The sequence below is a fragment of the Chrysochloris asiatica genome, unplaced genomic scaffold, assembly GCF_000296735.1.
Source record: "Chrysochloris asiatica unplaced genomic scaffold, ChrAsi1.0 scaffold00162, whole genome shotgun sequence".
Classification (NCBI taxonomy): domain Eukaryota; kingdom Metazoa; phylum Chordata; class Mammalia; order Afrosoricida; family Chrysochloridae; genus Chrysochloris; species Chrysochloris asiatica.
Genome location: NW_006408680.1, coordinates 6,937,892 through 6,963,997, shown reverse-complemented (window position 1 = coordinate 6,963,997; position 26,106 = coordinate 6,937,892). Strand labels below are relative to the sequence as shown.

General features: G+C 46.2%; 1 protein-coding gene across 1 annotated transcript in view; it reads right to left on the bottom strand.

Moving 5' to 3' along the window:
- The window catches only part of MLLT4 (myeloid/lymphoid or mixed-lineage leukemia (trithorax homolog, Drosophila); translocated to, 4), a 128,236-nt gene that overhangs the window by 29,816 nt on the left and 72,314 nt on the right, over positions 1–26,106 (bottom strand). The window contains exons 10-19 of the mRNA XM_006871183.1: positions 24,889–24,983; positions 24,116–24,381; positions 19,981–20,050; positions 13,188–13,306; positions 11,009–11,070; positions 10,562–10,767; positions 7,262–7,407; positions 5,810–5,904; positions 5,341–5,606; positions 4,488–4,631 (exon numbers count right to left, since the gene is read on the bottom strand). Coding sequence (XP_006871245.1) covers positions 4,488–4,631; positions 5,341–5,606; positions 5,810–5,904; positions 7,262–7,407; positions 10,562–10,767; positions 11,009–11,070; positions 13,188–13,306; positions 19,981–20,050; positions 24,116–24,381; positions 24,889–24,983 — 1,469 coding nt within the window. The remainder of the gene's footprint in view (positions 1–4,487; positions 4,632–5,340; positions 5,607–5,809; positions 5,905–7,261; positions 7,408–10,561; positions 10,768–11,008; positions 11,071–13,187; positions 13,307–19,980; positions 20,051–24,115; positions 24,382–24,888; positions 24,984–26,106) is intronic.

Below are 26,106 nucleotides of genomic sequence, written 5' to 3'. Positions count from 1 at the left end.
TAAATCTTTACAGGAGCAGAAAGCCTCATCTTTCTCCCACAGAACAGCTGGTAGTTTCGAACTGCTGACCTTGTGGTTCGCAGCCCGATTCATACCCACTACGCTATCAGAGCTCCTTAGTTTAGTTTATTTAATTGAGTATGGTGGTGGTAGTGGTGGTTGATATGTGCCGTGGAGTCGGTTCCGACTCATAACGACCCTGGTACAGGGTTTCCGAGGCTGTAAATCTTAATGGGAGCAGAAAGCCTCATCTTTCTCCCATGGAACAGCTGGTAGTTTCGAACTGCTGACCTTAAGGAACCTTAAGGTTTGCAGCCCGATTCATACCCACTACGCTATAGTACTTTTTATATTAACAAACGTGATCTATTTATATTCAATTGTTTATTTCCATCTTTCCTACTAGGTTTATGTCTCTGTTGGCATTCAACTTTGGACTAGAGATCAGTCCGTTTTCAAGGAAAGACGTTGTTCCTATTAAGTGGCATGGAGTGACTTTGGACTCAGCCACTCTCTACACTAAGCCCTCCTCAATGGTTTTGTCTGAGTCCGCTGTGGCTGCCACTGTGCCAGTCCATCTCGATGAGGGTCTTCCTCTTTTCTGTTGGTCCTCCAGGTTTCCAAGCATGATGTCCTTTCTCCAGGGACTGATTTGCTCATGTGCACAAATCACTGGTAAATGTCCTGAAGATGAGAGATAGAGTCTGCTTTTCTGAGCTACAAAGGAGCATTCTGGCTACACTTCTTCCAAGAGAGATTTGTTTGTTCTTCTGGCAGTCTATGGCACTTAGCTAAAGCCATCATTCAAATACATCAGTTCTTCTATGGTCTTCCTTATTAATTATCCAACTTTCACAAGCATATGACGCAACTGAAAATCTGGCACACAAAGATAACCTTAAACTGGTTATCTTTGTTCTAAAACACTTTAATGAGGACTTTTGAAGATCTGCCTGATGCAACACACCATTTAATTTTCTGACTCTGCTTTAATGAATGTTGCTTGAGGATCCAAACAAAATGGTCTTTGACAACTTCAATCTTTTCTCCATTTATCATGTTATTATCTATTGGTCCAATTGTGAGGATTTTTGTTTTCTTTAAACTGAGGTGTAATTCATACTTAAGTCTTTTAATCTTCATCAGTATTTTAAGTCCTCTTCACTTTCAGCAAGTAAGGTTGTATCACCTGCATATCAGAAGTTGCTAATGAGTCTTCCTCAAATCCTGATGCCATGTTCTTCTTCATAAAATCCAACTTCCCAAATTATTCGGTCAGCACACAGACTGAATAGGTATGATGGAAGAACACAACCCTGACACACAGCTTTCTTGATTTTAAACTATTCAGTATTCCCTTGTTCTGTTCTCATGACTGTCTCTTTGGTCTGTGTACAGGTTCCTCACGTGCATAATTAAATGTTCTGGAATACCTGTTCTTCACAATTTGTCAGGATACACACAGTTGAAAGCCTCTGCACAATCAATAAAGAATAAGGAAACATCTGTTTGGTATTCTCTGCTTTTATCCAAGATCCATATGACACAAGCAATGATTCCTTGTCCCACCTTCTCTTCTGAATCTGGCCTGAATTTCTGGCACCTGTTGCCCCCATTAATTACCTTCAGCAAAATTTTACTTGCATGTAATATGACAATTGTTCAAAGACTTCCGCATTCCACTGAGTCACCTCTCTGGAATAGGCACAAATATAGATCTCTTCCAATCGGCTAGCCAGGTCTTCCAGATTTCTTGGCATAGATGAGTGAGTGCCTCCAGTGCAGCATCAGATTGTTGAACAATTTCAGTTTATATTATATCTAATTCAGAAGACTTGTTTTTTGCAAATGCATATTCCTTCCATTTTCTTTTGATGTTTTCTGCATCATTCACTATTTTTCACATGTTGTTATTGTTAGGTGCCATCGAGTCGGTACCAACTCATAGCAACAGAACGCAGCACTGCCCGGTCCTGGGTCAAGCTCAGAATTTGAAGTCCTCATTGCTTTCAGCAAAGTTGTATCATCTGCATATCACAGGTTGTTAATGAGTCTTCCTTCAATCCTCATGATTTGTCTTTATATAATCCAGCTTTTTTGCTCAGCACACAGACTGAGTAAGTATGGTGAAATTTTCCTAATTTTAAACCATTCAGTGTTCCCTTGTTCTGTTTGAACAATTGCCTCTTGGTCCATGTCCAGGTTCCTCATGAGCACAAACAAGTGTTCCAGAATACTCATACTTCGTTTGCAATATTGCCCATAGCTTGTCATGATCCACACAATCGGAAGCCTTTATGTAGTCAGTAAAGCACAGGTAAATATCTTTCTGGTATTCTCTGCTTTCAGCTAAGATCCATCTGACGTCAGCAATGATATCCCTCATTCCACGTTCTCTTCTGAACCCAGCTTGAACCTCTGGACATTCTCTGTCAATGTATGCTTGCAGCCATTTTGTATTACCTTTAATAAAACTTTACTTGCATGGGATATCTATATCAATTGATGATTATCACATTCTGGTGGGTCACGTCTCTTTGGAATGGGCAAAAATACAGATATGGTCCAATCAGTTGGCAGATAGTTGTCTTTCAAATATCTTGGCACAGCCTAGTGCCTCCAGTGCTGCATGAGTTTGCTGAATGATTTCAATTTATTTTCCACCTATTCCCAGTGCCTGCTTCTTTGACACTGACTTCTTCCTTTTGGATCACTGGCTCTTGATCACATGGTACCTCTTGAAATGGTTGACCATTAACCATTTCTTTTTCACATAAAATCCTTTAATATTGCCACGTTTTAGCTCGAATTTTTTTGTTTCGTTCTTTCAGCTTGAGAAATGTCGAGCAGTTCTTCCCTTGTGGTTTTCTAATTCCAGGTCTTTGCACATTTTATTAATACACTTCTCTTTGTCTTCTCCAGTTTCCCTCTGAAGTTTTCTGTTCAGCTCCTTTACTTCCTCACTTCTTCCATTTGCTTTAGTATCTCTACGCTCAAGAGGAAGTTTTAGGGTATTTTCTAACATCCACTTTGGTCTTCTTAATGTCTTTTGTTTTCTTCTTATATGATGTTTGTGATGGCATCCCCTAATTCTTCTAGTGTTTGATCCTTAGTATCTAATGCATCAACTCTGGTCTTGAGACGGTCTCTAAATTCAGGTGGGATGTATTCACAGTCATATTTTGGATCTCATGAATTGAACTGCCCTTAGCATAAGGCTGAACTTGTATATTAGCAATGGATGGTCTGTTGCAGTCATACTCCAGCCCTGTGTTGGCTGATGATACTGAGCTTCTCTCCCGTCTGGGGATTCTACTTGGCAAAGTCTGTGTGTACAGTCACCTTTCATGTTGTTGAAAATGGAATTGCAATGAGTAAGTTATTGGTCCTGCAAAATTCTCTCAGGAACTTAATGAGAATTTTTATATCCCAGATTTGCTCAGGAAGGAAATGTCCTGTCTCCTCATTATACACCTGTGGCTGAGGCTAGCCTGGCAAAGCAGGTGCTGCTAATAAGCACATGCATAATGACTCGACACCACTCTGGTAGCATCTTGACACGGGCAACACTGGGGTTTCTCTGGAGAGGTAAAACTGAGGGGTCTCTGGTGGGTTAATACCACAGCGTTCTTAGGTTACCATAGAGGCATCTCTGATGTGGTAAGATCAGGGTGTCTCTGACGGGGTGCTGTTGTTGGGGTGATGTCAAGGGGTCTCTGATGTGGTGATATCAGCGTGTCTCTGGAGAGATAATGTCAGAGTGTCTCTGATGTGATATCGGGGAGTCTCTGGTGGGATAGTGTCAGGGGTCTCTGGTGGCGTAATGATGGAGTGTCTCTGATGTGGTAAGACTGGGGTGTCTCTGGTGGGGTACTGTTGTTGGGGTGATGTCAGGGTGTCTCTGATGTGTTGATATCAGGGTGTCTCTGGAGAGGTAATGTTGAGGTATCTCTGATGTGATATCAGGGTGTCTCTGGTGGGGTAATGTCAGGGTATCTCTGATGTGCTAACATTGAGGTGTCTCTGGTAGGGTGATGTCAGGATGTCTCTGATGTGATTAAGATCGGGGTGTCTGGTGCAGTAGTGTAGCGGTATCTCTGATGTGGGAAGACCAGGGTGTCGCTGGTGGGGAAACATCAGGGTGTCTCTGGTGGATTACTGCCATCAGGGTGTCTCTTGTAGGGCTGGATCTGGGTTCTAGAACGCAATACTCTGGTCACTTCAGACCCCTACTTCCACAGTGATTCCAGGAGCCCGATCTCCGGAACAACCCCCTTTGCTTTACCACGGCGTCATCAAGGCTCCTTTGATTCTGACTGTAAAGAATTACTCCGTTTCTCCTTTGGTCTGAACTATATAACTCACAATTCAACAGAAAAAAATATCTGAAGATGATAATACATCCGCTAACTTATTAGCTAAGCTTTCCTAGTTGGTTCCCTGAACTTCCCTGGGCAGTGCGTGGAAACACAGCGAGCCTCACTTACCGTGGGGATAAAAGGCTCGTCGGGCGCACAGTGGTAGTTCTGCAGTAAGGCTTGCAGTTGCAGGGAATTGAGCTTGAAGCAGGTGCTGTTTATACTGGGAATGTCATCAGGAGCGTACTTATCCATGGTAAGCAGCGTGGTGGCCTTGAGAAGACACACAGAAAGAAAGCGTCAGGGGTTTAAAGTCTCTCTCCTTATTGCACTCCGAAATGCAGGGGCTAAGGAAGAATCCCTGTTTGTATTAGCTACAAACAGTAAATTGAAGTAAAGGCTTGTCTACTGAGATTTTTAGATGGCCTCTTAATTTGACTAAAACAAGAAACCAAACCCTAAGCATGTCATATCTGACTCAGTTGCTTTATGTTCCTAAAGCCCTTAGTCTCTTGGACAGTTGAGATCAGACTCGGTGGTTACATCCCCCGTGGTGGGCAGCTGTGCAGAGCATCACCATGGTGATCTTTATAAACCTGCTCACTTAATCCACGCAGGCCAAGGACTCTCTCCTACCCTCAAATTCTACAAAGAAATGGAGAAAAATCCAAGACAGTCTACTACAAACAGAACAAAACCGTGCTCTCGGCTGAGGCTGCAGAGGGCTGCCTTCGTGGGGCCTCCCCCACTCTCTAGTCTGATAACCCAGGATGGGGCCTCCCCCACTCTCTAGTCTGATAACCCAGGATGTGGCCTCAGCATTGGCAAAGCCGTGCGGGTGGAGGGTGGAGTGTAGCCCCTGAGCTTGAGAACTTGTCGTCTGCAGAGCTCATCATCACCCTGATTCTCGTTCCTGGCCCAGCGTGCTCACTGTGGGGACATGAGAGTCGCTCACTGTGGGGACATGACCCAGCATGCTCACCTGTACGATCCTGCTGAGGTGACAATCTGCTGCCAGCTCCAACCCCTGCTTCTCTGCCCATGCCTCAATGTGCCCTAACTGCTGGCGGATGATGGCCCCCCAGTAGTGGGAGCAGAGGCCGGAGTCAGGCTCAGTGACCAGTCTGTTGAAGAGCCACATGTTGATGAAGTGGAAGAGCTGCGAGAAGAGCTGGATGGTCAGCGCAGCGTTGACCCGGCAGCGCCGCAGCAGTGACATGGCGCCCGTGAGTGTGTGCAGGACGTCATCTGCAGAGACCCGGCCAGGGAGAAGGTCCAGAAACATCAGTCAAGTCCGATCACAAGAGCGAGGGCAACAACACCCAGCTCAGCCACACACGACAACCGTTTTGGTCGTAGGCTGTACCCTCAACACATAGGTTCAGCCCAGGAGACTTGACGGGAAGGAGGAAGGAAGGGGTGGCGGGAAAGGGGAGAGAGGAACTCCTAACCTATTTTGGGCCTCTGCAGATTGTTCTCTTCGGGGTCGTCCAGAAAGGCTGACATGTAGTTACTGAGCTCTGACTGAAGGCAATGCACCAAGTATCTACAGGAAAGCAGCCATGTTAACAACCCACAACCTAAGACACCCACCGTCCTGCTTGAGCCAAACCATCGGAAGAAGCAGGGATTTGTTCTCAAGGGCCTTTTTAATTAAGTCTTCTTTCTTCTCTTCTCAAGGGCTGTTGGAAGATCTTTAAAAACAAGCAAACTCATCATCAAGCCAAACATTCTCAGCACGACATGCCGCTGCTGTACCAGACAGAGCAAGACTCACACACCCGCACTGCCCTCAAGTCAAGTCTGACTCCGAGCAGTCTCCACATGAGATGGTTTCTGACTGTACATCTTCATGAGAGCTGAAGCCTCCTCCGTCCCCCATGGAGCTGCTGGTGGAGTTGAACTGCTGACCCTATGGTGAGCAGCCCACAGCACCACCTGGGCTCTGTGTCCCACACAGTATCACCAAGGCAACGTCAGACATACTTTCCTATCAGAACCCAAACTTGGCCTCCTGGGGCAGCCTGATTGCCCATCTATAGCTCTCCATTAGTAGAAACGCCGCCACCAAGTCCTGGTGTGGCGCTGTGGGTTAACGCACTGCACTGCAAGGTCAGTTTGAATTGCAAGCTCAGCGGTTAAGAGCACCAGCTGCTCCTTGGACACCCTATACAGGACAGGACCACTGTGAGTGGGAACCGACTCGATGGCACTTACCACCACAGGTGCCAGCTTCTGCAGGTTTTACTGTAATTGTTTTACTTATTGAATTTTTGAAGTATAGCTCATTGAATTCCATGTTAAAAGGCAATATTTTACATATGTTTCATCTTGAATTTAAGTCACTGCCATCTAGCCAATTCTGTCCCCTAGCAATCGTGTAGGACACAGACTGCCCATTGGGTCTCCAAGTCTGTCAGATTATGGAAGCAGAAAGCCGCATCTTTCTCCCGTGGGGTGGCGGGTGGACTCAAATTGCCAACCTCTAGGTAAACACCTGCGTGCTTAACCACTGTGCCATCAGGGAAAAATTGCTGTTGTTATATGCTGTGGAATCATTTCTGACTCATAGCGACCTGGTTTAGGGTTTCCAAGGAGTGGCTAGTGGATTTGAATCAACGAAATCCATGGTTCAGTGCATTATCCCATAATGCCACACCAGGTCAAAATTGTTGTTGTTGTGAAGTGCCATCGAGTTGGTTCTGACCCATAGCGACCCTGTATAAGCTTTTTCGAGTAGCAGCTGGTGAGTTTGAACCACCGATTTTGTAGTTCACATGGCTTTGCAGTCTGGCGCATTAACCCACAGTGCCACACCAGGACAAAATTACCACCTTTAAAATTAAAACTCATAAAACGGAAATCCTTATAAAACAGTGCCATTGGAAACACTCTGTTCTTACTTAAACGCCATCTGCACCAGGTGGGCTAACACATCTTGGGCGTCCAGGGTGATGCGGCTGAGGTCTCGGTCCTGCTTGACGAAGTTGAGCAGCTCCGATGCGTTTGCCATCCAGAAGGCCAGAGCGCCGGCAATGTTCTTCTGTTTCTGCAGGCAGAACAAAGGCCCCTGAGCCAGCCCTGGGCGAGCACAGCCCCACACACAGGAGTGCTCTCGAGAAGCAGCTGAGAGCAGACCAGGATCTTCCCGCCTCGAAACGGGCCTTCTCACAGATACCAGATATGTGCACAGGATCTGGGCGCACACACCGCACCCGGGAGTCAGGAATCACTGCACCAGCCCTGCGTTCACAAGCACAGGTGTGGCGGATCGCATGAGCTACAATTTAGGGCATCCGTGGAGAACTGGAGCCAACCAACTGAGCAAGCCCGAATGTGGACGTGCGTTATCTGGTAATCTGTGCAGCGCACACTTGTGTGTCCACTGTCACCCACAACCACCCTGACACCTCCAGTCACTGGCTCAGACACCATGCAACTCAGTATCATGTACTGATGGGTCGTATCATCTCCCGACCACGTGTGCAGGCCAGGCAACCTCAGATGAGATCCAGAGAGGAGGAACCAAGGAGAAGTAACAGAGAGAGGGGACAGAGCTGCTGCCACTCCAGATCCACGCTCAGGTGCAGTAAGCAGAGATTATGAAATGCTGACACGCTGCCCAGTCGACAAGGGGTTTAGTACTGCACGGCTCACTGGCTGAATGAGGGTTATAAATGGCGCAGCTCAGGTGCTGTGGGCTGCGCTGGGACATGGAAGCGGCACGAGAAACTCAGCTAAGCCAACAGAGCCCGGGCTGGGCCCAGCAGTGTGTCCTACCTGATCAACCTGGTCTACTTCCTGGAGAAAAACAGACGAGGGGGAACCAAGCAGAACGAGAGAAAGAAACGTGTAAACAATCATGACCATTCAAAAAAAATCAAAACACTAACATGAAGGTACAACACGAAGGTACAACATTTAGTTACAGTATTCCCAAATTCACTCCACCTGTGGCCCTAACGTAGTTCTGCGAAGATATGGCATAAAGGACTGGTTTTGTGTTCTTAATACTGACATAGTCAGTGTCCACAGATTATACGTTACAATAAACACCATGAACAGATGGGTCTCTTTAAAGGATTTGCAGAGAAGGACTTGTGTAAGCCTGCGGATGCACTGAGCAATTACCTAGCAGAACTCTGCACAAGAGCCTTCTCTTCCCGTTCCTGGGATTCATTCATAAAAACGAAAGAGACAAGAAAGACCAGTAGCAATGATCAAAAATAAACAGTTAAGAATTTTACAATGGATTTTAAATCTCTTGCTTATATAAAGTCTCTTGCTTATAAAAGTAGGTTTTTACAAATGAAAGATTTAAAATGTTCACACCCATGATTCTTCCCCAGAACCCAGAGAAGCCTGTGATCACTAATACTATGTGGTCATTTACACAGTGCTCAGTTCAGTCAGGGGAAGGCTGTCCAGAACCAGGTCATGGCAGGTGCTTCGGGATGTGAAGCAGACATCAGAAACCCAAACAGAACAGAACACAGACAATGGCTCTGAATGGAAACTGAACAAGAAACCCGTATTTGTTTATAAAACGATGTTGAGGGAGTTAACAAAACAGCATCCAGATAAAATGACTCTCCTGTTATCCATTTCCTTATTTGAGGAAAAGACTCATGACCCACGAAACTCAAATTACATGAAAAACTCAAATGTGAGAGAAATATTTCTAGAAAAATATTGGCTTTTTAAAACAATTATGAATTAATTACAAGATTTCAATTTGCCTCAAATGCCAGGAGGAACACTGGCTGGCTGCCAGTACATCTAACCGTGTCACTCAGTGGTACATCTACCCGTGTTCCTTAGTGGTACACCTAACTGTGTTCCTTAGTGGTACATCTAACCGTGTTCCTTAGTGATACATCTAACCGTGTTCCTTAGTGGTACATCTAACCGTGTTACTCAGTGATACATCTAACCGTGTTCCTTAGTGGTACATCTAACCGTGTTCCTTAGTGATACATCTACCCGTGTTCCTTAGTGGTACACCTAGCTGTTTTCCTTAGTGGTACATCTAACTGTGTTCCTTAGTGGTACATCTAACCGTGTTCCTTAGTGATACATCTAACCGTGTTCCTCAGTGGTACATCTAACCGTGTTACTCAGTGATACATCTAACCGTGTTCCTCAGTGATACATCTAACCGTGTTCCTTAGTGATACATCTAACCGTGTTCCTCAGTGGTACATCTAACTGTGTTACTCAGTGGTACATCTAACTGTGTTACTCAGTGGTACATCTAACCGTGTTCCTTAGTGGTACATCTAATCATGTTCCTTAGTGGTACATCTAACCGTGTTCCTTAGTGGTACATCTAACCGTGTTACTCAGTGGTACATAAGTAGAATTTAGTTGGTTTTTAAAAAGCAACAGACAGATAATTTTGGAAAACCTAATTTACTTTTAAGGACTTGAAAGATACTTTTGTTGCTAATTTTCAAAACAGGTGGCTGATGGGACCTGAACCTGCATTCTACGTTCAGAAGTGTGTCATGGTAACTACTATACCTACCCATGTCCCCATCGAAAACCTGACAGCTTCATAGTGTCTACTGTAACCACCCATGTCCCATCTAAATCCAGACAACTCCACAGTTCCCATTATAACTACCCACATCCCATCTAAACCAGACAACTCCACATTACCCGTTATAACTACCCATGTCCCATCTAAATCAAGACAACCTCACAGTATCCATTATAACTACCCATGTCTCATCTAAATCAAGACAACCTCAGAGTACCCATTATTAACTACCCATGTCCCATCTAAACCAGACAAATCCACAGTTCCCATTATAACTACCCATGTCCCATCTAAAACCAGACAACCTCATGGTATGCTTCATAACTACCCATGCCCCACCTAAATCCAAACAACTCCTACACTTCCAATTAGGGCCACTGGAACTGTTCCCAACCCCTAAACAGTACCCACATTCTCTCAGGACTCTGATTAATATGTTGTCACACGGTTTAGCTTCCGTTTGCTTTATTTGTAGGAACAAATCAGAGAAACATTTACATTTCCTTTCAACATTTTAAAGTTATCTTTTCCCGCTGTACTCTTTATACAATAGCCTACTTTAGGGGGAAGAACGTTTGGATAGAGAATCAGGAGAAAGGTTGAAGGTAGCAACTGAAGCAAAGTCCGCCTGCCCACAGCCCCATGCAGGAGCCTGGCTCACCTGGATCACGCCTTCCATCATGCTGACCATCTTGTTAACTAGGGTTATGACTTTGTGGGTTCTCTCGGCAGGGCTGACATCAGGTCTGTACTGGCTTGACAATACATACCGACAAGCCATATAGAGTACGTAGGTCGGTGACAACTTAAAGTGGACCGTGGAGCTGTTAGTATAATTTATGATGGCAGACAAAAATGAATCTTCAGCTGTGAAAAGATTTCAAACAAACAAACAAAAACTGTTGTTGCTGTTAAGTGCCGCTGAGTCAGTTCCGACCCATAATGATCCTGTAAAGGGTTTCCGAGGAGCAGCTGGTGGGTTTGAACAGCCGACCTTGCGGTCTAACACATTATCCTGCAGTGCCATCCCAGGGCTCCATGAAAACCCAATGCAGAAACACACAGATCCCAGAATTACAGGTGAGCAGTGGATTCTGAGATTACTCACAGTTTTCCCGAAATTCAATGCTTGCAGGCAGCATCAACTCAGGCCCAGGAGCACCCTGGCTTCTAAAAGAAAGCAGTGACCAGGGGTTAGAATCCGGTCACGTCCGGACAGGATCAAGCATAGGCTGTGCAGGCTTCTGAAGCAGCTTGTACGATTTCTAGAGCTCTCTGTCCCAATGTCCAGTAGGGCCCAGCACTCTACCTGGTCTTCATGTGCGAGCTGCCCCAGAAAGCGCTCCCATGATAGCCACGTACAGAAGCCTGCAGAGTGGGACAGACACCCGAGGCTGCACCTGACCAAGGCTCTGGGACGCTGCCAAGCCCAGGCTGATAGGCACCTGTTAGGGCTCTGGCTCAGGGGGCAGCGAGAAACTGAGCACAAAAGAGCAGGATCCTCCTGCGAGCTAACTGGATCTTCTCCAGGGACGCCGCGCAGCCCCGCTGGCTGAGTTCACTCAGCTGTGCCCGGACCGTGGATGAAGTGGCAGCGCCCACTGGGACAGATGCTCCTCTCATACTGCTCAGCCGGCTGGGTCCCATCAGCACTTTCCCGCCCTTAGCCCAGCACCCCCAAGATACAGAACTTTCAAAACATCCACATAAAGACTTGACTGTGGACCATCTAAGAACTAGCATTTTACCAGTGTTTACAGATGACCAGACATCTAGAAGGGAATCATTTGAACTGTTAGGGATAGTCCCATTTCTACAAAAGGGCTCTTCAGTAGGTAACCATGTTTGGTAAAACTTGTCTCAGTAGCTAAACAGATCCAGATACATGTCCACCAGGGTTATCCCGGACAGGATGGTTCTGAACTGGTGTCGACGCCACAGTCAGGACACTGTGACGGCTACCAACAAGCACCGACTTCAGAACTGTGTAAGATACATGCAGAAATGCAGGTGGCACCTCCTCATCTCCACAGGCTTTACCCATAGGCTTGGTATAATTACCCTTTCACTTAGACGTGCAACTGAAACCTGAGCCTTCTAATTACTGTTCTGACTACTATGAGACGTATTGTGTCTGTAACAGTTCTCCGCTAAAGGACAGTCAAGCGCATAGAGTTGAGATGTAACAGGGATGATCCAGAAGCATTCTCCAAACATGAGTCTTTTAAAAGGTAAGAACACCAAATGGACAATTCGCTGGGGAGACGGAAGTGGCTGACCCCGCATGACAACATCTATGGAATTCACCATGGACCCTGGCCACACGGAAGCCCTATCTGTCCTGACACGCCTCCGTGTCTGTGAGATGAAGAGCCAACAGATATCAGAACATCTGAGGGATTCAGGGCGACGATTTTCCAGAGGCAGCAGCATCTACTCATCTCAGACGGCTGTGAGGTACCTGCACTGCCTACAGTCTGTCTGCTCACATAATGAGAGGCTTTTCCTCAAGCAGGAAGAAGGCCAGCCCACAGTGACTATAGGTGTAGGACACTTACAGGCTGACTAATCAAAAGACTAATTCAAATCGTTCTTTCCCAACAGCCCCCGCGGTTCCACTTTCTGTACATCAAAAGGCGCAAAGGGAAATGGGAGAGGAGACATCTCATCATTGTGGTTCTTATATGCCGTGAAAAAAAAATTTTCTTCAAATTATTTGCTTTAAAGTTATTATCAGCTATGAATTATCAGTGCGTGTTTAAGACAATCTAGGGTTTTGGTGCTCTGTTGTCTCAAACTGTCATTTCAACAGCTAGGTTGCAGATAAATAGTTACAAATCCATATCCCACAAAATAAGCCTCAATAAACTTAATCAATGGTCTTTTAGTTTTAACAAATCTGCTAATATTAATTAGTTCTAATTCTCACTGAAACAAACAACATATCACACGCCCATCAATTCAGAAGGCGGCTTTCCTTGACTAATATCAGGGCTTAGATTTCCGAGACCACACATTTATAATTCACAGGAACACCAAGCGGTGGTTAGGAGCAGGCAAGCAGAAAGCACCCTCTCCCCACACGTGGGCACAGAGCCGCATCAACAGTGGGACCGGCCGGCCGGCCACTTAGGCCCCTGCGTTAGGGGGTCTTCACACACGTGAGGAGGAGCAGCGCCTCAAACATTCCATCCCAGAAGCTACCCAGAGCCACTGCCAGTCACACTGGGGCCAAGAAGGAGGGGTGCAGCCCTGTGATCTCCCCGCAGTGAGGGTGGTGCTCTTACCTGCTCTCCTGCCGGTGGTAATCTGGCTGCTGCTCCACCCTGACCATGGGCTTCACCGTGCCGCGCTCGGCTGTGCTGGAGGCAGAGGGGCCTCGGCTGCAATCCAGCCTGGAGGTGCTCTGGGGGAGGAGAACAGCATGAGCTCCCCATCGGGGACGCACACAAACCCAGACCAGAATCCATGCAGTGGTGCCCAAAGCCCTTGTTCACAGACTAGGGCCACTGTAATGTTAAACCGTGCTCTCTCTTCACACACACACAACACAACCAGAGCCTGGACAAAGCTTCTGTTCTCACTGGGGGCAAGAGGCTAACAAGCACTTTACAAGTTCGCTGCTGGAAGGATGGAGGGCAGAGATAAGCAGAGCAGAGATGCTAAGCAGGAAGTTGCAGGGCTCCTGGGCTGCGAAACTGTCACTCCAGCAGCAGACACACGCCAGCGGCTCCAGAGCTGAAGCTGGCAGAGTGTGCTCGCCTCTGGGGGGACGGGTCACAGACTACGGGTCACAGACTACGCTTACCAGCTTGCTGGCAGAGCAACACTGTGCACGGGGAGACCTTCTGAGATATGAGGAAGGACCAGTGAAGAAGAAATGTGCTCAAGGAAAGAGCTCTGTGCCTCAGCTCTGCTCAATGGGACACAAGGAACAGCCTTCCAGGTGGACTCGACAAGTTTCTGAGGAGAGGTCAGGGAAGACGCACACACAGAGGAGGGCCCCAATCTGCAATCTGGACCCACGCCCGGAATGTCAGCAGTGAAGTACAGGAGGGCAAGCAATGAGCTGGGCACCCACAGTCAGCGAGCTGCAATGAGAAAGATCAGAGGAGAAACAAAATGCTGGCTCTGACAGTCGGGGCGGGCCACGGGTCGTTCACCCAACAGGACTCCGGATCAAATGTGAACGAGAAACGAGAGAAGATGTGCACTGAACAAGATTGGGAAAATAGTGTTCACAAGACGGCACAAAGGGTCCTGGGCAGCAGATGACACAGGAGGACCGGGGCCGAGCCTGCCACCTGCTTGATGCAGTGAATGAGGTGAACTGGGCAGGAGCCTTGCAAATCAGCAACCAGGAAGTCCAATGTACAGCGACCACAGAGCCACCAACAAGGCTGACAGACTGCCATCCAGGAAGCCCAGAAGAGTGCAGCAGTGATCCGCTAAGAGAAGGGCTCTGCCTCCACCGGGGATAGACAGTAAAAGACAAAATAAAAATGACTCTGCAGACCAGACCCCCACACAAAAAGGGAAAAACATTCTTCAGTGGTTACCAGTGGGGTGGGGCGGGGGGGTTTAGGGGAGGTGGAGGGAGGCGATGGTAGGATGGTAGAGCACAGTGTAGGGGGCAGACACATCATAGTTTGGGTATTGGGGAGGGAAAAACAAGATAGACAGGGGAACACAGAGTGAGATCTGCAAGGGCTAAATGGGACCGAGGCAAGCAGTGATGCATGCTCCACCTTGGAAAAACAGGGCTCGGTGATACAGGGATCAAGGCACAGCCTGAAGAGGGGAAATAATGTTAAGATGCTGGACCGTCTTATGAACACTGGTTTCCTTTGCCTACTATTGTAAAACAGACACTTGAGTGGGATAGAAAGGAATGTTGGGAAACGTGATTACAGAAAGCTTGTAAGCCCATGTTCAGCCTATAACTTATTGGAATACCTAAAAGGGCTTCTACAACTTGCCCAATGAAATAGGCCTCTTGCAGAGCCTTTGCAGTGTATAGGACCTTAGGTGGAATCCTGAGCCCCATCCAGAACCTTCTGAGGTGGGACATTCCCACTATACAGGACAAGCAGACCAGCCTAGAATAGCCAGAGTGACAGAAGATACATCTTCAAAGAATGATCAACAGGAAAAACCCAAAACAAAAATGGTAGTATGATTGGCTACTACAAGAATAAGTAAATTGTTCGCTGGGAAGCCATCAAGACAAGCAATCAAGTTCCTTCAGGACAAACCCCCCTCTAAGACTGAAACTCAAAGGGAACACATGAGCAGGCATCTAAGCTTGATGGCGACCACATTGGTCTACTGGTGAGTGGAAGAGGGGGAATGGCAGCAATGAAGAAATGGGCTGAGTTCAACCACGTCCAATAGACCTAGAGATGAGAGAGAGAAGAGGAAGGGTTGTTTGGTCCAAAGTGTGGTGAGACCTGGGACACCTGAACCCATGGACAAGGACATAGCCACAGAGGGTTAGAGCTGAGAGTGAAGCATCCAGCTGATATGAAGTGAGGGGAGATAAATGCACAAGAACACCCAAACTTGCAGATAGTACCCATCTGACCTAGCATCAATGGCTTGGTAATCAGAATTTGACTAGAAGAAGATAAAATAAAACAATTTTTGATAAAGGAAACAAGGGTAACTTGATACAATTTGATGAACGTGAACTATACTTACGGATATAGTAGCTCAAAATACCAACAGAGAGGGAAGGAGTCTTCACATCAAGACTATCAGTGCTATTCCCTCTGTATACAGGGTAAAGACGGACGGGCCACTTAAGAAACATTGGCTACCTAAAATGAGGGGGTAATGAAAGCACGAAGTGACTGGCTTACAAGTTTTCAAGAGGGAGTTTAGTTTAAGAGCGGTTGGGGAAAGATAGAGTCCCCACTGAATAATCTTCATCTTGTCTAGATGGGTCTGGTGAAAAGAGATGGGGGCAAAATTCTTGTGATTCAATAGTGAGTAATTGTTATCATGACTAATTGCAACTGTCACAACTGTAAAGGTAGAAGTTTTGTAACAAAAATGGAAGAGCAGTTAATCTTACAGTCCAGAAACAGAGGATCCTAGGCCCATCCAGGGAGAAGAGCACAAGCAGAATGCGGGACCTTATCCAGAGAAGCAGTGACACCAGAGATGGAGGCAGAGATGGGGACATGGAGAGAGGAGAGGGAGCAGCTGAGGACTCTAGATTCATGGAATTAGAGGGACTGCGAGCTGGCAGCTAGGCAGGCCTGCAGAACGTGCCCTTTGGTGGTGTAAATTATTTAAAATGCCTGAGCATTTAAAAATCAACAACAAAACAGCTAAAATGAATAGAGAGAAATGCTGTTAACTGATGGTACAGGGAGGGGATTATAATCATTGTAATGAAACAAAGTAAATGATTTGTTAATGATCTGCCCTGTAAATTTTCCCTCAATTCACAATAAAAACTTGAAAAGAAAGAGAAAGAGAGAGAGAGAGAGAGGGAGGAAGAGTAAAATGACTCTCCACATGAGAATGGACCATTAACATACAAGGAACAGAGAAGAGACTGACGTTGTCAAGGATTTCAATTTATTTAAAGCCAAAATCAACACTCATGAAAGCAAAAATCAAGAAATCAAATGGTGTATTGCACTGGGCAAATCTAGGGCAAAAGATACCTAAAATGAATTTTAAAAAAACAAAGCTGTTGCTTTGAAGACTAAGGTGCACCTGATCCGAGCTAAAGTCTTTTCAATCACCGTGTCCTGTTGTCATTTTTGTTGTTAGGTGCCATGGAGTCAGTTCTGACTCATAGCGAACCTGTGCACAACAGAACACAGCCCTGTCGAATTCTGCGCCATCCTCACAACTGATGTTATGTTTGAGCCCACTGCTGCTGCCACATGCTAATCCGTCTCTTTTGGGGTCTTCCTCTTTTTCACTGACCCTCCACTTGCCCACACTTGAAGTCCTGCTCCATGGACCGATCCCTCCTGAGAACATGCCCGAGGTTATTGCTTCTTCGGGACTTCTGGCTGCACTTTGCAAAAACAGATTTTTGTCTGTTCTTCTGGAAGTCCATGGTACTTTCAATATCCTTTTTTTACACAATAATTCAAATGCATCTTCTGTGGTTTTCCTTATTCAATGTCCAACTGTCAAATGCATACGTGGCTCCTGAAAATACCATGGCTTGGGTCAGGTTGTTGTTAAGTGCCGTCGAGTTGGTTTCTGAAGAGCGACTGGTGAGCTTGAACCGCCAACCTCGCAGTTCAAACAGCTTTGCAGTCTGGTGCATTAACCCACAGTGCTATTCCTCAAACTGGTATCTTTGCTCTTGAACACTTTAAAAAGGTCATCTGCAGCAGATTTACTTAATGACAAGTTGTTTGATATTTTAACTGCTGCTTCCATGAGTTGTATTAGACAACCTAAATCTTTTCTCCATTTGTCATGATGCTATCTACTAGTCCAGTGGTGAGGATTTTTCTTTACACTGAGGTGCAATCTATACTGAAGGCTGTGGTCTTTGATCTTCATCAGTAAGTATTTTACGTTCTCTTCGCCTTCAGCAAGCAAGGTTGTATCATCTGCATATCACAGGTTATTAATGAGTCTTCCTCCAATCCTGACGTCATGCTACTCTTCAGAGAACCCAGCTTCTCGGATTGTTTTCTGAGGCCATAGAAAGAATAAGGGTGGTGAAAGAGTGCATCCCAGGCACATGCCTACTGATTTTAAACTAGTCAGTGCTCCCTCCTTTGGTCTTGTGCCTCTTGGTCTAGACAAAGAATCCACATCGGCACAATTAAACGTTCCACAATACCCATTCCTCTCACTGTTGGCCGCAGTTTGTCATGATCCACACAACTGAAAGCCTTTGTGCAGTCAAAAAGCACAAGTAAACGTCTTTCTGATCTTCTTAACTTTCAGCCAAGATCCACGCGACATCAGCAATATTTCTTGTTGCACATCCTCTTCTAAATCCAGCTTGAATTTCTGGCAGCTCTCTGTAGATGTACTATTGCAGCCATTATTCAATTTTCAGCAAAATTTTACTTGTGTGTGATATTACTGATATTGTCTGATGATTTCCACATTCCAATGGGTCACTTCTCTTTGGAATGGGCACAAATATGGATCTCTTCCAATCTGCTGGCCAGGTATCTAGCTTGCAAATTTCTTGACACAGATGAATGAGTGCCCCTACTCCTGCATCAGTTTGTTGGAAGCTCTCAATTCATTCCATCAATTCCTGAAACCTAGTTTTTCACCAAGGCCTTCATTTCAGGTTGGACTTCTTCTTTCAGTATCATATGAGACCTTTTGAAATGATTGTCCATCGTCCATTTCTTATGGTCAGTGACTATGTATATTCCTTCCATCTTCTTTCTGTATCATTCTGTCCATAGAACCACTTAATATTGCAAGTCAAGGCTTGAATTTTTTTTCTTCAGTTCTTCCAGTTTGAGAAATGTGGAATGTGTTCTCCCCTTTTTGGTTTTTAATTTCAGGATTTTGGACGTCTCATTGTAATACCTGACTCTGCCTTCTCTAGCTGCCCTTCATAATCCTGTGTTCAGCTTTTCATTTCTTCTATTTGCCTTAGCATCTCTACGCTGGGGATCAAGTTTCAGAGTCTTTCCTTTTTTTTCCTGTCTTTTTAGTGACCTTTTGCTTTCTTCCTGTATAATGTTCTTGATGTCATCCCACAGTTCTTCTGGTTTTTGATCACTGGGGCCTAATGTTCCAAATCTGTTCTTTAGATATTCTCTAAAATTCAGGTGGGATACTGTCAAGGCTATATTCTGGCACTCATGGACTTGTGTTCATTTCCTTCAGCTTTAGCCTGAATTTCCCTATGAGCCACTGATGACCTGCTCCAGTCAGCCCCTCACCCTTGTTTGGCTGATGGTGTGGAGCTTTTCTACCATTTCTTCCCACAAATATAGTAAATCTGATTTCTGTGTATTCTATCTGGTTAGGTCCAAGTGTATAATCATCTTTTATGTTGTTTAAAACATGTATTTGAAATGAATAAATCACTGGTCTTGCAAAATTCTATTATGTGATCTCCAGCATTATTTCTGTCATCAAGTCATATGATGATTGTTTGATCAATTTCAGGCTGAAGAAGTTGGTAGAGTTCTTCAATTTCATTATCACTGGCGTTAGTGGTTGGTGCGTATTTGAATAGTAGTAGTACTAACTAGTCTTCCTTGTAGGACTAGAGCCATTGTCCTACCAGACAGAACTGTACGTCAAAGAAAAAATCTTGAAATGTTCTTTCTGATGATGAATGCTACGATACTCTTCTTGAATCTGTCATTCCCAGCACAGTAAAGCATACAAATACCTAAATCAAAATGATCAATCCCAGTCCATTTCAGCTCACTAATGCCTAGGATACTGATCCTCATGCGTTCTGTTTTATTTGGCAATTTCCAATTTTCCTAGTTATTTACTTCATATGTTACATATTCTAATTGTTAATGGATGAGTACAGCTGTTTCTCATTTTGAGTTGTGCCCTATCACTAAATGAACATCCCCAAAGCATTACTTTGTATGTGCCATCACGGTCAACTGTATTTTGAGGAGGCGGCTCTTCCCCAGTCATACTTTGAGTACCTCCTAACCTACAGAGCTATCTGCCATGACACCTACCAATGTCTGCTGCTATTCATGAGGTGTGAGTGGCTAACCATTCAGAAGTGGCCCATCTCTCCTTCTTTCTAGACTGATTCTGCAAGCTCCACTGAAATGTGGCCACCATGGGTGACCCTGCTGCTATTTAAAATACCAGTGACATGGCGTGTAGCATCACAGCAACACACAAACCACCGCAGCACAACACACTGACAGCCTAATGGTGGCAGTCACCTCATGTGCATGTGAAAGTTGGACAATGAGTAAGGAAACTGGGAGAAGACTCGATGCAGAACACAGGGCCACAGTCCTCATTTTGCCTCCATGCTGAAGTCTGCTTTGACAGAGAACTGGGCAGCTAGAGAAGCAGAAGGCTCCCTGGTATCCCAGAATAGTCAGCACACAGTTCTACCCACGACATACACTCAGCTACCTTGCTTGTTGGCAACGCTGTTCCACTATGAACATCTCCTTCCAAATCAAAAGTGGTCTCTTGAACGATCCTATTTGGGTAAAAGAAGAAACACAAAGAATTAATAATTTTCAAATGACAAGACATATAGTCTCTTCTTAATAAGACAAAGGAATCATTGGCTAAATATCCCAACATTCAAACACTTATAATGTTGCTTTACTTGTGGCACATGAACTTTCAGAGTAGTGACCTCACTGCAACCTCATGCATTCTGGGGCAGGTGTGCACGCACGACTCACAGGACCCGCTTTTGAAAAACAATTGACAGAAACAGCAAGGATCCAGTGTTTGCCCAAGAAGTAGGAGGGTATAGACTAGGTAGCTTATTATTGTATTCATGGGCACAAGGTCATAGTGCCCTTCCTCTTTTACAGGCAATCTGACCATTTTTGTAGAAAAAACAATGAAAAAAAATCCAAAGAAAACCTAAGAGTTTATGGGACACCATGAAGAGGAACAACTTAGATAGAAGTTCCAGAACAGGAAGAGACACTAAAAAGCACCGAGAAAGAGGGTGAACACACATCAAAGGAGACTTCCCTTCCATCACGAACCCCAAGAAGACGGTATACAAGAAGAGGAGTGAGCCCCAAGCAGGAGCTATCGATGACAAGGAAAGAATCCTGAGAGCAGTTCAGGAAAAATGAAAAGTTACCTACAAAGGAGAACCAATGAAACTAAGCTTGATTTCTCAGCAGAAACCATGTAGGCAAGAAGACAAAGGAATGATACAGACAAACTCTGAAAGAAAAAAATTGTCAACCAGGAATCACACATCCAGCAAAACTATCCCTCAAATATGATGATGAAATTAGGATATTTCCTGATAAACAGAAATTGAAGGAATTTGTAATGGCCAGACTAACTTCACAAAAAATGGTAAATGGTGGGAGACACAACCACAGCAGACAACAAGCTGAGATTACCATACATGACAATACCACCCAGAACTCAATCCAGGTGTAGCAGTATTTAATGTAAAACAAACCTACAAAACTGAAAATAAAGAACCAGCAGTAACAAATGCATAATGAAGTCAACTACAAAGCATAAAGAGGGAACAGTGCAGACACAGAACTTCCAAATGGCAAGGAAATCAAGTAGATTTCAAAATAAAACAGACTTTTAAGCAGAGAAAAAAATTAAATTACAGGGTAACCTCAGAGAAAAATAATATACCTGCGCATGAAAATTTTGAAAAGAAAAACAAAGATTTAGTAAACATTATTACAGCAGAAATGAAAACAAAATAAAACCCACAAATAAAATGAACTCAACATAGAAAATTATATGGAACAAAGAATCCAGCAGCACACGTGCGCGCGCGCGCACACACACACACACACACACACACACACACACGACAGTAATCACTTGATACCTATTGATAATTACACTGAATGTAAATGAATTAAATGTACCAGTCAACAAGAGACCTAGAGAGCAAAATGGGAAGAAAACAGGATTCTTCAATAAGCTGTCTACAAGACACAGAGCAGAAAACTGGAGCCAGTCTACGTGCCCACCAACAGAAGAATGTTTAAACAAACTTTGGTACATACAATAATGAAATACTACAAAACGTTGAAGAATAATGATCAATGTGTTTTAACACCTCTCAGCATGGCTGAAAGAAGGGCATTAAACTAAGTGAAATTAGTCAGTCACAAAAGGACAAATAATGTATGAGACCAGTATTGTAAAAAAAGGGTTTCTTGATAAAATAAACAATCTGTCATGGCTACGGGGGGGCAGGGATTATTCACTGGTTGACAGGGCAGGCAATATACAACAAGAAGGAGGTTAGCAGCAGAGGCAAGATGAAGGTAATGGGAGACAGGGAGGAATGCAAGAGTTAAACTGGATAGAGGTAAATACTGCTAACTGTGGGTCATGGAAGGGACTGCAACCACGTAATGAAGCAAAGTATAGGATTTACTGAATATATATAACTGATGGTCTGCTCTGTAAACCTTCACTCAATTCACAATAAAAACCTGAAAGTTCAAAATAACTTTAGATTAGAAAAGTAAAGGACAAATTCTGTGGCACTGTGGAATCATGTGCTAGACTGCAAAATTGGTTTTGAACTGCAAGGCCAGTGGTTCAAGATCACCAGCCACTCCTTGGAAACTCTACACAGGGTCTCCATGGGTCGGAACTGACTCGACAGCACTCAACAATAACAACAACAATCAACATAGAGACAATAAAATCATCTTATAATAGTCTTTAAAATAATGCCATTTGAGAGAGCAAACATTTCTACTATATGAGAAATGTTCATATTTCAGGACATTTTGCATAACACATCACAAAATTACTCATTATCTGGAGTGAAATGGCTTCGAGTCAGTTCCGACTCCCAGCCACCCCGTACAGGGCTTCCAAGGAGCGGCTGGTGGGTTTGAACCACAGCAGTCCACAGCACCACACCAGGAGTCACATCATCTGTAGAGGGCCAGCAATAAAGAGGCAGAGCCTGCTCCTGAGACAGACGAGCATTGTGGCATCAGCGATGGGCTCAAACCCAATGACTGGGAGCCTGGTGAGCCTAACAACTGTCAGCAAGATCCTCACCACACCAGGAGATGCCCTGCGGGTGGGCGCGGGTCTAAGTGGAGAAGCCCTTCAGCTTTACGTCCACCACACAGCCAAGGCTGAGCCAACCTTTCTCTGTCACCAGTCAGAGTCATAGGTGCACCGCAGCGGTCGGGACCTCCTCTCAAAGACCGTACAGGAATGTAAACGACCAGGTCTTGATTCCACTTATAACTACCGTCCTAGAATACCAAGTTTACCCTGGTACTCACAGGACGTACTACCCATGATGGAGGGCGGGGATGCTCAGAGGTACAGGTTCTGAGAAGAGGAAGGCAGGGGTACGTGCGGTCCTCGCTGAAACGTGCTGCGTGGGTAAGTAGTGGGTCAAGAGAAAAGGTGGCCTGGCCTGGGGGCAGACCTGAACATTCAGTTGCTAAGATGGAAGCCTTGTTCACAGAGGCCAACAGTGGAGCCAGCACACGCAGCAGCTCTCCCATCTACTTGGCTGCAGGGGTTCCTGCGAGAAGGCCTCAGGCCAGGGTGGATATCTGGTAGTAACGTGAAAGCAGTGTGATGGAGAGCAGCTGAGGTCCCTTCTCCACGCCAGGGCCCAGCTCGCAGAGCAGACTCGGCCACTGGACAGAGAGCAGCCACTCCTGAAGGGGCTGATCTTACTCCCTCCTGTCCTTTTCCTGGAAGAGACTCACACTGCAATACCTAGATGAGGCACAAGGTGGAGCCAAAGCACTCTGCACCCCTCACACTCCCTGGGCTGCTGCTGCCCAATCAGGGGAGGACTGGGGCAGCCTGGCCTGCAGAGAGTTTAGGAAGCTGGACATCTCCCAAGGCAGAAAAGTCCTTTCTCCCACGAAGCAGCTGGTGGACTCAAACTGCAGACTTTGTGGCTAATGGCCCAACGTGTGCCTTTGACAACAGCGGTTCAAAGAGCTGGCTCAGCCATGACAGGCATTCAGGGACGGAGCCGGCAGTGTGTGTGCATGTATGTGCTCTAAGAGGAGAAAAGAACAGAAGCAGTTTTCTGGGCCCCTCAGAACCCTGGAAGGCAGTGTGTGCTTTGCCACCTCCCACAGCCACCAGCCGGATGTGCTGTCAACACCATGAGCAACTCCACGAGGGCAATGTGAGCACGTGGGGACGAGAAGAAACAGGTCTCAATGCATTTCATGAAGACTAATAGGAAGAGGGAAAGAGAGGGGGTAGGGAAGAAGAAAGGGGGAGAGAAGAGAGAAGGAAATCAAGAACCTCAATAAAAAACACCCTAGTCCCACACGATCACTTCAGAATGAATCAAAGTGTTCTGATGTAGCAGCTAAAACTAGAAGAGCTGTACAAGCAGCCAGAACTTCCACCTTGAAGATGATGAGTGAAGGCCTTTCTGTCCCCTCTTCCGTCGGACACCAACCCAAGTCAAGATGTCCACACGCGTCCACACTGGGAAAAACCGCAGCCAGAGGCACAGGCTGCACTGGGAGATTTCCCAAACTGAAACCGGAAGCCCCCTCCTCCGAGAGCACACAGCAGGACTTACCCCTGCTTGTGGTGAGGAGGCCCTCTGACTATCAGGCTGCCATCTGCAGACCTCTTGGCCAGAGACTGATCCTGGCTGGGGTCCACAAACTTGAACACGTGCAGGGATCCGAACTGAACCTTCATGCCACTCTGCAGCATGGTGGTCTCCGAGATGCGCTGGCCTTCCACGTATGTCTCAGCATCCATGCTTCTTGGTGTCACCGTCACAACGCCGTCCATGTGTGTGAGGTCACAGTGATGAGGCTGGATCCCCGGGCCAAACAGCTGAGGAGAAATCAGAGCAGCCTCATCCCCAAGTGCCTGACATTGACCACAGAATTTAAACACTGACTTGCCCTTGAAGCGCAATACTACTGAACACTGGTGTGTCCATGGCTTTGTGTGTGCGTGCCATGTATGCACGTGTGCACTTTCCCCAATCGTATCAAATCCATCAAACACTATCAAGCTAAGGAGGCATTTTAGTTTTCGGCTCCTGTGGTTTGACTGAAGGCGTATCTCTTTCAGCAGCAGGAGTGCAGACTGCAGACTCACTCAGCTGACATTAACCCATAACATTTTGAAGGCCTCTGATGACACCACAGTCGCCGGAGAGTGAGGTGTGGATGCCTGCACACCATCGTCTTCACCCCACAGCAGAGACAGGTGGGCCCAGACTAGACAAGCGACCTGGATTGAGTAGGTGGTCTGTCCCTTGGCCTTCCCTTCCTCCAGCCAGCCCTCTCCCCTGCAGGCGCTGGCCCAGGTGCTATCCCCCAAAGGAGAGCTCACCTGGATGGAGTTGTCATGGAACTTGTCCGTCCCCACCTCAGTGACACTCAGCTGCAGACGGTAAAGCTTTGGTTTGTCCCTGGAGTCAGAGCCATCTGTGAGGAGAGGAGACAGGTGATCACGGTCTAGGTGACAGGAACAAGCCAAGACCCGAGGAATGATATCGCATGGCCCACGTCCACGTCATGGAACTGCACAAATTGGACACAGAATGTCCAAATAAGGAACACTCAGCAGCTTCACTTTGAGCGCCTTTGCTCCGCCCCTTCCTCATCTCCTAGAAGGTGGTCTGCCAGGCCGCCCTGCCACACGTCACAACGATGGCAGCTGTCAGCTCAACTACAGAGGCAGAAGCTCCTGAAACCTGACTCGGGTGTCAGTCCAGCTAGTGCCCACCACACCACAGAGCAGACCTGCAGAAAACCTTCCTCAGAGCCCGCCCCAGGCCTGAGGAGGGGTGTCTCCAAGGGCAAGCTCTAAGGCTGTGTCTTCCCAGGAACATGGGTGGAACCACCACTGAGACGATGTATCCCATCCCTGAATGGGGCTCGGAGGGCAGCGAGGGACACGAGCTTGGCCACCACTTGTGCTTCTATGGACTGAGGGAATCATTTCTCTCCCTGAAGAGGAAGGTCTGCCATGGGGGAGAAGTGACGGAGGAGGTATGGGAGCCCCTAAAAAATCATCTGTCCTACTCACACCCAGATGTGTTCATCAACCTTTGACCTAAAACTCATCCCATGGGACAGGAAGTCAGCACAAGACTCACCATAACTCAGAGAGACTACACTACACACAGTGGTCCCCATAGAGCCATGACCACAGCTACCTCAGAGATCACCACCGTCTGTGCACAGACATGGCCACGTGGTTAGTGCAGTACACTCCAGAGAGCTTCTGGACCAGGTCAAGGAGCGTCTCCCAGACCCGGTCAACTCCTCCTCAGTCACCTAGACACTCACTACCTGCTCACCTGTCCTCCTCAGTCACCTAGACACTCACTACCTGCTCACCTGTCCTCCTCAGTCACCTAGACAGTCACTACCTGCTCACCTGTCCTCAGTCATCTAGACAGTCACTACCTGCTCACCTGTCCTCTCTCAGTTACCTAGACGCTCACAACCTGCTCACCTGTCTTCTCTCAGTTACATAGACACTCACTACCTGCTCACCTGTCCTCCTCAGTACCTAGACGCTCACTACCTGCTCACCTGTCCT